At 52.8% G+C, this 12,508-nt stretch overlaps 1 protein-coding gene across 4 annotated transcripts in view; it reads left to right on the plus strand.

Annotated features, from left to right (window-relative positions):
- OLFM2 (olfactomedin 2) overlaps window positions 1-8,702 on the plus strand; it is an 85,953-nt gene extending 77,251 nt beyond the window's left edge. For 3 of the 4 annotated variants that reach the window (XM_030820913.1, XM_003275630.3, XM_030820914.1), the window contains exons 2-6: window positions 1,750-1,899; window positions 4,574-4,720; window positions 4,953-5,172; window positions 5,520-5,626; window positions 7,557-8,702. In XM_030820913.1, the coding sequence (XP_030676773.1) occupies window positions 1,750-1,899; window positions 4,574-4,720; window positions 4,953-5,172; window positions 5,520-5,626; window positions 7,557-8,234 (1,302 nt within the window). In that variant the 3' untranslated portion in view covers window positions 8,235-8,702. The remainder of the gene's footprint in view (window positions 1-1,749; window positions 1,900-4,573; window positions 4,721-4,952; window positions 5,173-5,519; window positions 5,627-7,556) is intronic. The other variant, XM_030820912.1, reaches the window with a different exon arrangement.
- Window positions 8,703-12,508: the final 3,806 nt, after the last annotated feature.

A 12,508-nucleotide genomic window follows, 5' to 3' on the forward strand; every position in this document is an offset into this window, starting at 1 on the left:
CCATTCCTGGGTCCCTCCAGACATTGATCAGGATTTGTAATGACAGAAATGTCCCCTGCCTTCTCCTTTTCTTCTGTCTCACTCGTCCCCTCAGGTTCATCTCAAGAGCCCATTCTCTTAGACACCTCCTTAGAGACCCTCAGCCTGAGGGAAGACCCCCTGTTACTCCCTGCACTATTTCTTCAAAGCACTCACTGCAGCATGTGGTTCTAGAAGTATCAATGGCGTTAAGTGATTGATGTCCGTCTCTCCTAGTAGCTCCATGGACAACCACCAGATGTTTTCTTCATTCCTTCTCTTCCTGGATCCTATCCCAGACCCTATCCCTATGCCTGGGACAGAAGAGACTCTCATGGGTATCTTCTTTTTTTTTTTTTTTTTTTTTTTTTTGAGACGGAGTCTTGCTCTGTCGCCCAGGGTGGAGTGCAGTGGCGCGATCTTGGCTCACTGCAACCTCCGCCTCCCAAGTTCAAGCGATTCTCCTGCCTCAGCCTCCCATGTAGCTGGGATTACAGGTGCTGCCATCACACCTGGCTAATGTTTATATTTTTGGTAGAGACAGGGTTTCACCATGTTGGCCAGGCTGGTCTTGAACTCCTGATCTCAGGTGATCCACCTGCCTCATGGGTGTCTTCTAATCAGTTTGGAAGTTTATGATTTGTGTCTAGAGTTCCCTGGTACTTATTAGCATTTCTAAGGCTCTGATAAGTCCCGCAGTAGCAAAACTTGTTTCACCCAGTAAGACACACATGTATTTGACCACAGAGCATCCTTTTCCCAGCACACCTGGTAAGATTACCAGTGTTGCAAGGAGCATGGCTTGGGAAACAAAGCCATAATTGATCACTGGATTATCTGAGCGTTTTGTCTGCCATTACCTTGCCTGGGTGGCTCCAGGTGGGGAGGGGGCACAGCAGGGTTGCACTTAACATTTAGTGGCCCTGATGGCTGAGTGTGGTGGCCCACGCCTGTAATGCCAGCACTTTGGGAGGCTAAGGTGGGTGGATCACCTGAGGTGAGATCCTTTTTTTTTTTTCCTTTTGAGACAGGGTCTCACTCTGTTACCCAGGCTGGAGTGGAGGCCAGGTGTTAGAGACAAGCCTGGCCAACATGATGAAACCCCATCTCTACTAAAAATATAAAAATTAGCCGAGCATGGAGGCACGCACCTGTAATTCCAGCTACTTGGGAGGCTGAGGCAGGAGAATCACTTGAACTTGGGAGGCGGAGGTTGCAGTAAGCCCAGATCGTGCCACTGCACTCCAGCCTGGGCGACAGGGCAAGACTGTGTTGTCTCAAAAACAAACAACAGCAACAACAACAAACAAAAAACAAACAAACAAAAAACATTAAGTGGCCCTCAGATAGCTCCAGAGCCGATATGTCACTGTGGGCTGGGGAAGCAGAGAGGAAGTCCAGGTTTGGGGGTTGAGTGGATCTCTGTTCTAATGGCAGTCACGGAGACAGTGTTGTGTGTGTGTGAATCTGTGTGAGAGAATGAATTCTGGTCTTGGAGAAGATTTGAGTCCAATTCCTTGCCATGTTCCTTAATCCCTCTGCACCTCAGTCGTGCCATCTGTGAAATGAGGCTCCTTAAGGAGGGCCTGAGATCACACACAAGAGGCACTGGCATATGCCTGGAGCCCAGCAAAGGGCATCTGTGGTTTCCTCGGGCCCCCTTCCTGTCCCAGTGAGGGCGAGGCGAGACCCTCACTGGGATCCCAGTCTCTGACCCCCACTTCTTTGCAGACTCTCTTCCAGAGCCCAGAAGAGGGCTGGCAGCTGTACACCTCAGCCCAGGCCCCTGACGGGAAATGCATCTGCACGGCCGTGATCCCAGCGCAGAGTACCTGCTCTCGAGACGGCAGGAGTCGGGAGCTGCGGCAACTGATGGAGAAGGTGAGAACCTTCCAGGTGCTCTGGGGGCAGCTGGGAAAATCTCCCATTTCTCACCCCGCCCTCCAGCCCCATCCAGGTCAGCCAGTGGCCACATCCAGCTATGCAAATTATTCAGAGCTGGCTGATAATCCAGCTCCTCTCCAGGCAGGTCCATTTTTTTTTTCCTTTTCGTTTTGACACAGGGTCTCACTCTGTTACCCAGGCTAGAATGCAGTGACATGATCAGCTCACTGCAGCCTTAAATTCCTGGGTTCAAGCAATCCCCACTCCTCAGCCTCCGAGTAGCTGGGACTATAGGCATGCACCACCATGCCCTGATAATTTTTGTATTTTTTGTAGAGACGGGGGTCTCCCTATGTTGCCCAGGCTGGTCTCAATCTCTTGGGCTCAAGTGATCCTCCTGCCTTGGCCTCCCAAAGTGTTGGGATTACAGGTGTGAGCCACCATGCCCAGATGGATACTTTATCCAGTATCTGTTCAATGCTTTTTTTTTTTTGAGGCAGAGTCTCACTCTGTCGCCCAGGCTGGAGTGCAGGTGCAGTGGCACGCTCTTGGCTCACTGCAACCTCCACCTCCCAGGTTCAAGAGATTCTCTTGCCTCAGCCTCCCAAGTAGCTGGGATTACAGGCGTGTGCCACCACGCCCAGCTAATTTTTGTATTTTTAGCAGAGATGGGGTTTTACCATATTGGTCATGCTGGTCTTGAACTCCTGACTTCAGGTGATTTGCCTGTCTTGGCCTCCCAAAGTGCAGGGATTATAGGTGTGAGCCACTGCGTCCAGCCTGTTCAATGCTTTTTTGGGAGAGAAGCCAAGCACTTATTGGGGTTGGGGTGGGGGGAAGGAAGGAAGACTGGAGGGGCAGCATCTGAGTCTCCTGTGTGTGAGCTCTGGTCCACCAGGCATGTCCCACTCGGCTTTGCAGTTCACCAGACTCACCTGCTAAGAAGGCGTTCTGTGCCCCTTGGGGAGGGTCTCACCCTCCACCCCAAGAGGCTTCTATAAAAGTTTCCTTCTACCTCTGATCATGGTCAATAGAAAATAGTCCTCTGGGCCAGGCATGGTAGCTCATGCCTGTAATCCCAGCACTTTGGGAGGCCAAGGCACGTGGATCACTTGAGGTCAGGAGTTTGAGATCAGCCTCTGCCAAAAATACAAAAATTAGCCGGGCATGGTGGCATGTCCCTGTAGTCCCAGCTACTCGGGAGGCTGAGGCAGGAGAACTGCTTGAACCTGGGAGGTGGAGGCTGCAGTGAGCTGAGATCACGCCACTGCACTCCAGCCTGGGCAACAGAGCAAGACTCCATCTCAAATAAATAAATAAATAAATAAATAAATAAATAAATAAAACTTACAAATTGTTGGTTTCTGGAATTTCCCACTTAATATTTTTGGACTGCGGTTGGTCTCAGGTAGCTGAAACGTGAAACTGTGGAGAAGGGAAGAGTACTGTAAAAATGTTTTGTGGCATTCAGGATGGGTATTAGGCTGCTGGGTTTCTGAGAGTTTCCAAGTGTCATGTGAATAATTGTACAGGAAAGTCTGTATTTCAACAAGCATCCAGTGGTGACTCTGAGTTTACCTTAGCCAGGCGGAGTCCACTTTAGTCAGGTGAAGCTGGTGGGAATCTACCTTAGCCAGGTGAGAGTCTACCTTAGCCAGGTGAGGGTCTACCTTAGCCAGGTGAGGGTCTTCCTTAGCCAGGTGAGAGTCTACTTAAGCCAGAGATGGAGTTCACCTTAACAAGGTGGCTACCTTAGCCAGATGTTCACCTTAGTCGGGTGGGAGTCTACCTTAGCCAGGGGGAGTTCAACTTATCTAGGTGGAGTTCACCATAGCCAGGTGGAGGTGAGAGCTGGGTGCTCTCAGGTTGGGTCAGGAGAGGCCAGGGCAAGGGAACTTTATTTTACTCATTCAGCCAAAAAATACTTATTGAGCCTCTACTCCAGGCCAGTGCTGGGCACTGGAGGTTAAGCTGTGGACAAGCTAGACCCAGCTTCTGTCTCTGAGGGTCCCACCTGAAGGAGGCAGATGGATAAGAATGTTCTACATAGTCACAGCTGGGAAGGAAATGACCAGGCAAGAGGAGAGTGAGTGAGCGGCTACCTGGGACAGGGTGGTCAGGAAAGGATGCTTTGAGTGGGGGACGCTGGAGCTGAACCCTGAAGGATGAGAAGGAGCCAGCCATGGGAATGTGGGGGAAACAGCACTCCAGGTAGAGATATCAGCAAGTGGAAAGACCCTGCAGAGGGAAGGAGCTTACAGTCTGTGAGAACAAAGAGAGAGGAAGTGGGTGGGGCGGGGGGATGGGCAGGACCAGCCAGCGCTGGATCTGTGGAGGAGGAAGGTGATCTAATCTCTGTTTTGAAAGTTCCTTCTGTCTGCTGTGTAAAGAATTGACTACAGGGGATGAAGGTGGAACTGGGAGACTAGGGAGGAGGTGAGAGGTGGTGGTGGGTGGACCAGATGGGAGACAGTGGGTAGTAGGGAGGGAGGGATGGATGGATGGATTGGGCACGCAATTGGGAGGCTGCTGGTAAGCTCAGGGGAGGTGAAGGTGGCCTCGTCGGTGTGGTGTTTGTACAGCCTCTGGCCCTGCCAGCTCTTGTCTGTGGCATCTCTGGGTTGGGATTTGGGGAAGGAGGTCTGGTCCCTTCAGTTGTCCCCATTCCTAGGTCCAGAACGTCTCCCAGTCCATGGAGGTCCTTGAGTTGCGGACGTATCGCGACCTCCAGTATGTACGCGGCATGGAGACCCTCATGCGGAGCCTGGATGCGCGGCTCCGGGCGGCTGATGGGTCCCTCTCGGCCAAGAGCTTCCAGGTGGGTCCTCTTGGGTCCAGACCAGAGGTCAAACGAATGACTGGGATTTGGTATCCATTAGTTCCTACAATGGAGTCATGTCTGGGAAGAATCTAGGGTCCAATCTGAGCCAAATGTCAAGGGCCAGGTGTGCATCAAAGACAACGGGTGAAGTTATGAGTCAGAGGTTGGAGTCATGTCTGGGTCAAAGGCCAGGGGTCAGGCTTGGCCATGGTTCCATCTTGATGCACAGGAGCTGAAGGACAGGATGACAGAACTGTTGCCCCTGAGCTCAGTCCTGGAGCAGTACAAGGCAGACACGCGGACCATTGTACGCTTGCGGGAGGAGGTGAGGAATCTCTCTGGCAGTCTGGCGGCCATTCAGGAGGAGATGGGTGCCTACGGGTACGAGGACCTGCAGCAACGGGTGATGGCCCTGGAGGCCCGGCTCCACGCCTGCGCCCAGAAGCTGGGTATGCCTTGGCCCTTGACCCTGACCCCTGATCTTTGACTGCCACACCCAACTCCAATATCACCTGTTTGTGCCTAGAAACTGGACACAGTTTTGACCTCTAACTTCTAAACCTCAACCCTTGACCTTCCTACCTAAGGCTACACTTGAGTCCAGAAGCTGGAAATGGCCCTGACCCTTGGCCTCTAACCCCTCACTCACAACTGAACAACATATTGGGACCAGATTTTTGAGTCTTCCCTCATCCCTGGTCCCAGCTTTCCCAACTTGATCACAGCACTTCATCTTTGCCCGGCCTCTCTTGGGCTGTTCCCTTCCCCATCCTCATTCCCTGTTCCTGCCTCCCAGGCTGTGGGAAGCTGACTGGGGTCAGTAACCCCATCACCGTTCGGGCCATGGGGTCCCGCTTCGGCTCCTGGATGACTGACACGATGGCCCCCAGTGCGGATAGCCGGGTGAGTGACTGCGCCCACCCCTGGGATCAAGGCCTGGGAGGGACAGAGCCTCTGACTGATCATAGGTGCCCAGGGAGTCCACACTGGTGACTGTCTTGTAGCCCAAAGTGTCCTGGATCCCCCAGGGCCATTGGACTTCCTTGTCCAGTAACCCCCAAGTGATCAAGGGCTTTGCAGCCCCGTGAATCCCACTCCATTGACCTCCAGTGTCTGTATAGTGGCTAATGGTTACTGAGTTCTACTGACCAGTTCTCAGGGACTACTGACGTCCAAGTAACTACTCAATGACCAATGCCTTCCCAAGGACAAGAGACCTCCTCCACCAAGCACTGCTCAGTGACCTTTGGACTTCCAGAAGCTTCCACGGTCATGACTGCCCATCACTTAGACACACAAGAACCATCCATGAGGCTGGGCATGGTGGCTCACGCCTGTAATCCCAACACTTTGGGAGGCCGAGGTGGGCGGATCACCTGAGGTTGGGACGAGACCAGCCTGACCAACATGCAGAAACCCTGTCTCTACTAAAAATACAAAATTAGCCGGGCATGGTGGTGCATGCCTGTAATCCCAGCTATTCGGGAGGCTGAGGCAGGAGAATCACTTGAACCCTGGAGACGGAGATTGCACCATTGCACTCCAGCCTGGGCAACACGAGTGAAACTGTCTCAAAAACAAAACAAAACAAAAACAACAACAAATGCTAGTTAACATGATGACAATGATATGTTGATGACACGCCTGGTCACCTTGTGGTGACAGGGGTTAGTTAACCATGGCAATGAATTCAAGTGATATCTTATCATTCAATGACTGTCCAGTGAACACTAACCACCCAATACCCAATGACCAGGGAATTCCTGGGCCCAGTGAGTCCCCGAGGCTGCAGTTCCCCGGGTCCTTTGGGATGAAGCATTGTCCACTTAGGGTCTGTTTTAAGATCAATAGTGGTCAGGTACAGTGGCTCATGCCTGTAATCCCAGCACTTTAGGAGGCTGAGGCAGGCAGATCACTTGAGCTCAGGAGTTTGAGACTAGCCTGGGCAACATTGTGAGACCTTGTCTCTACTAAAGATACAATAAATAAGCTAGGTGTGGTGACTTGTGCCTGTAGTCCCAGCTATTCAGGGGGCTGAGGTGAGAGGATCGCTTGAGCCTGGGAGGTCGAGGCTGCAGTGAGCCGTGATTGTGCCACTGCACTCCAGCCTGGGAAAAACAGTGAGACCTTGTTTCAAAAGAAAAAAAAAAGGCCAGGCATGGTGGCTCATGCCTGTAATCCTAGCACTTTGGGAGGCCAAGAGGGAGGATCACAAGGTCGGGAGTTCGAGACCAGCCTGACCAACATGGTGAAACCCTGTCTCTACTAAAAATACAAAGATTAGCCAGGCGTGGTGGCACGCGCCTGGAATCCCAGCTACTCAGGAGGCTGAGGCAGGAGAATTGCTTGAACCCGGGAGGCAGAGGTTGCGGTGAGCTGAGATCATGCCACTGTACTCCAGCCTGGGCGACAGAGACAGACTCCATCTCAAAAACAAAAAACAACAAAAAAAAACTACTTAAAAAAAAAAAAGAGACCAATAGCACTCACTGGGATCGTGGTCCTACGGGGCCATGCAGTTCCCCAAGAAATTGCAGCCCCTGGGGACTCACTGGGCCCAGAAATTCCCTGGTCATTGGATATTGGGTGGTTAGTGGTCACTGGACAGCCATTGAGTGATAAGACGCCACTTGAATTCACTGCCCATGGTTAATGCTGTCACCACGAGATGATCATGGTCACACTAGGGCCATAATTGGTAATGAATGGTCAACAGAGTTCCCATGACTAATGAGCACTTAGTGACTGTTGATCTCTAATGGCTGTAGCTGGTGCTAGGACCCTTAGGTCATTGGTGGTGGTCCCCCCCAGTGACCAGTGGCTGCTCCCGTAGGTCTGGTACATGGATGGCTATTACAAAGGCCGCCGGGTCCTGGAGTTCCGTACCCTGGGAGACTTCATCAAAGGCCAGAACTTTATCCAGCACCTGCTGCCCCAGCCATGGGCGGGCACGGGCCACGTGGTGTACAACGGCTCCCTGTTCTATAACAAGTACCAGAGCAACGTGGTAGTCAAATACCACTTCCGCTCGCGCTCCGTGCTGGTGCAGAGGAGCCTCCCGGGCGCTGGTTACAACAACACCTTCCCCTACTCCTGGGGCGGCTTCTCCGACATGGACTTCATGGTGGACGAGAGCGGGCTCTGGGCTGTGTACACCACCAACCAGAACGCGGGCAACATCGTGGTCAGCCGGCTGGACCCGCACACACTCGAGGTCATGCGGTCCTGGGACACCGGCTACCCCAAGCGCAGCGCCGGCGAGGCCTTCATGATCTGCGGTGTGCTCTACGTGACCAACTCCCACCTGGCTGGGGCCAAGGTTTATTTCGCCTATTTCACCAATACGTCCAGTTACGAGTACACGGACGTGCCCTTCCACAATCAGTATTCCCACATCTCAATGCTGGATTACAACCCCCGGGAGCGCGCCCTCTATACCTGGAACAACGGCCACCAGGTGCTCTACAATGTCACCCTGTTTCACGTCATCAGCACCTCTGGGGACCCCTGAGCCAATGCTGTGGCTCGGGCTGCTGCCTGGGGGGCCTCCGGGGGCTGGGGGCCCTTTTCATTCTGCCTGTGTCCCTCAAGGGTGATCTCTCTGTCTCTGTCACGCCCTTTCTCCCCGCCTTTTTGCTGGGCTTTTGTTCTCTGCCTGTGTATTTCTATTTTTTCAATTTCCCCTCTTCTCCTTTATTGATCTCTGCTTTTAATACACCACTTCTTTCTTTCTGCCTTTTTATGGATGTCTTTTTCTTTTTATGGCTCTGGTTCTCCAGTTCTTTCCCTGTCTCTTCCTCTCTCTCTCTCTCTCACTCTCTGTCCTTCCACCCCTCCCTCCTTGCTTCCCACCCATTCCTCATCCCTCACTCCCACCCCCACCCCCACCCCCAGGAGTTGAGTGCATGGATCTGTTACTTTTTTTATTTACACTTTTTCTTTCCGGTTTGCCGGAATAAACAGGACCTTTGACATTTGATGCTTTGGTGACTGTGTGTGTCCAATGGCGACAGAGGTGGGGGTGGCCCCGAAGTCCAAGCCTGGAGACCCATCTCCAGTGAGGATCCCCTTATTCCATGACTTGAGCTTAAGCGAACTGGAGGGAAGGGGTTCCCCAGGGCCAGCCCTTTGGGGAGATGGGTGAGGAGACCCAATCCAAAGTTGTTTTGATCGAAAGCAATTCATTTAAAAGTAGTTTGATCAAAACAACCAAGAATTCTAGCACAACAATGAAAACTGGCCTCAAATGAGTATTCTCCCATCACTGGATTGCCACTCTCCAATCACTGTTGACCCATTACTAAGAGGTCTGGAATTTTTTTTTTTTTTTTTTTTGAGACAGTCTTGCTCTATCACCCAGGCTGGAGTGCAGTGGCATGATCTCAGCTCACTGCAACCTCCACCTCCCGGGTTCAAGCGATTTGCGTGCCTCAGCCTCCTGAGTAGCTGGGATTACAGGCACGCACCACCACGCCAGGCTAATTTTTGTATTTTTAGTAGAGATGGGGGTTTCGCCATGTTGTCCAGGGTGGTCTTGAACTCCTGGGCTCAAGTGATCCACCCCCCTCGGCCTTCCAAAGTGCAGGGATTACAGGCGTGAGCCACTGAGCCCAGCCAGTCTGGCAATTTTTTAATGAGTTTTTAACAATCGAGCTGGCTTTTAAGAAGCTGAGTATGAAAGAGTAGGGCCCAGCTGAATTTTTCCATTTCCTTTTTTCTCTTGTTGCTTTGTAATTTCAAAAATCGTTTTTAAACGAGTCACATTTGTGCCAAGTTAACTAATCCCAAAAAAGCTAGAAACAGCCTACAGGGGCACTCAGGTGCCTTCGATTGAACACTCATACCCCACACCTGGAGCCTGTTTGACTGGAAGAGGGATTGGGCAGGGTTGGAGGGGAAGGAGAGGAAAAGACAAGAAGTTTTGGAGGCAGGAAAGAAGAGTATGAGACAAGAAGGGACTGAACTAGGAGTAGGCTGGATGCAGCAGCTTATGCCTGTAATTTCAGCACTTTGGGAGACTGAGGTGGAAGGATTGCTTGAGCCCAGGAGTTCAAGACCAGCCTGGACAACATAGCAAGACCTCGTCTCTAAAAAAATTTTACAAAATTAGCCAGGCATGGTGGTGTGTGCCTATAGTCCCAGCTACTCGGGAGGCTGAGGTAGGAGGATCTCTTGAACCCAAGAGTTCGAGGCTGCCATGAACCATGAGCGCCACTGCATTGCAGCCTGGGCCACAGAGTGAGACCTTGTCTCAATTTAAAAAATAAAAAAGGAGAAGCTAAGTCCTCAGCAGCCTTAGAGATCTGGCTAAAGGCAGGGGAGGGGAAGTCACAGAAGGGGAAGAACCAGATGAGGGCTTTATGTGAGCCAGGCCTGTCTGAAGGCCTGCGTGAGGCAGACCTAAGGGGTGCAGCGAGGCTAGTTGGAAGCGGTACAAGAAAGGTGAGGAGCGTCACCCTTGGGGCTGAGGGGCCAAGAATGAAGGTAAGGGGTGCTGCCCAGGTGATCCTGCCCCATGTTGACCCCAGTTGTTGGTCCCTATTGAATCCAGAGCAGAAACATCATTTAAAAGGCCCCATTGGCCCAGACCCCCACCCCGCTGAGGCCGAAAAGGGGGCACTCCCACTCCTCTGGGGGGAGGCTCTCCCCATCTCTAATTAATGGTTTCCCTGATTAAATCATCTCCGCTCCGTGCTGGCATCTCCGGGAACTCGGATACCGGGGCCATATTGGGAACGAAACCAATGAATGATAAATGGGACTGCCTAATGTACTCATTTAAAACCAATTTTTAGAGAAATCCTCAAGAAAAGCAATTAATTTCCATTTAAGCGAATATGTTTGACATCGGAAAAAGGATTCATTCCTGGATTAGCACATGGAGAGGCACTTTACTCTGTACCTGCTGAAAAAATGAAAAGCAGCACAAAGCCAGGACACCTAGAACATCTGTATCCCCCCAACTCCCACCCCAATTTACATTTATTTGGAGGCAGAGAGTCTCCACAGTGAGGGGACGAGGTAGTTTATCGGCCTTAGATACTGGATTCTCCCAAAGCAAGGTGGAGAATTGAGGATGCTGAGGTTCACAATCTTTGTCCACAATACGCTGAGTGCTGGGGAGCCACATTCTCACGCCGCGATTAGGGCTGGGTGTGGGTGTGTCCATCACATCTGTACCAGGTCCTCAGAGAGATCACACACACACACACAGGCTCAGAGCTCCTTGAGTTTGTGGCTTTGGTTACAAACAAGGATGGGCAGGCAGACTAACATTTCCCAGGCCAGGATCAATCTGTGTGCGTGTGTGTGTGCGTCTTCGGCTATCCACTGCTAACTCACTGACTTCCCCTCTCATCATGGACGTGGGCACAGCGAAGCCAACTCCTGTCCTGCGGCAGTAATCCCGTTTACCCCAAGGTGACCTGCTCCAGCCCTGCCCAGCGGCCACAGAAGCCAAGGGCACGTAGAGATTGACCCCCTGGGGCGGGTCTGGCCTGGGAGGTGCCTGTAAGTGGCACTAGGGAAGACTACACTGTCACCATCCTAAAGGCCTGGGATTTATGCCCTGGTTCTAGGCAGGAGGGGGTGGGTGGGAGGTGAGGGAATGCGCAGCTGCTTAATAATGAATCACCGGCCCCGAAGTGGGCTCTGGAGGCATGTTTACCTAACAGCGACATTCTCATTTGGGTTTTGGCCACTGCACAGACAGACAAGGGAAGGGGGTACCTGGAGGGGCAGGTGGTCACACCCAGAACCGGAGGACTCCCAAAACGCACAGGACACAGAGAGACAACCAGTCACATGGCCCCACACATTCTTGGGCAAACGCAGACACACACACACACACACACACACACACACACACACACACACACACACACACACGGGTAGGGGGCAGCGGCTCCTACACAATGATGCACAGCCTTCCCTGGGCCCTGCTGCTGACAGTCAGGACACAAAGCCCATTCTTCACCTTGGAGTGGAACTCAGCAAACCCTCTGGGCCCCAGCCACTAATATCCGATCCTTCCAGACCCAGGGCCTCCACTGTTCCAGGAGGGGTGCAGTCACTTCCCCAACCCCACATCCAACTGTTGGTGTGAATGGTGGCACAGCTGCCTCACTCCCAACCCCCCTCCACCAGGCGACGGGAGAACATTCTGCCTGGCGGTGTATCCATGCAGCCGGCTCTCCCCAGCCCTCTGGAGCTGAGAGGAAACCCATTAAACCTTCCTAATGACAAACGCTCCGGCAGGCAGGCAGCAGGCGAATGAGCGATTGCTCCCGAAGCCAGCCAGATGGGAGCGGGTGCAGGTGATTGTTTATGAGGCTTGGCCTTTATTAGAACCTCAGCGCTTGGGGGAGGGGAGGTCCCCTGGGGCCAGGCTTTAGTTGCTCAGGTCCCTAAGCTCTGCCAGCCAGGCACCCCCGCAATCTGGGCTGGTCCCCATCAAGTGGAGGGGGAACAGGGCATGCAGGCATAACCACTTCTCCATTAGACCCACAGCCCCCCCGACTGAACAGGGGATGGGGGTCAGGCAGGCCACATCCACAGCCCCCACACTGGCGGGGGACCCCATCTCCCCGCCACCCGCCCCAGGATTCCCTCTGCTCCACCTTCAGGCACTAGAAGCGGTGTCTGCTCCCATCCCCCTCCCTGCAGGAGCCCCCTCCAGTCCAGGAGGGCCCTGTTGTCATGGTAACCGCAGCTGCAGTGGGTGCTGGGCCAGGTGCCGGGTTGGACCCACGGACCTTCCGGAAGCCCCTGAGATGGTAGGGAAGC

Source organism: Nomascus leucogenys, chromosome 10, assembly GCF_006542625.1.
Source record: "Nomascus leucogenys isolate Asia chromosome 10, Asia_NLE_v1, whole genome shotgun sequence".
Taxonomy (NCBI): domain Eukaryota; kingdom Metazoa; phylum Chordata; class Mammalia; order Primates; family Hylobatidae; genus Nomascus; species Nomascus leucogenys.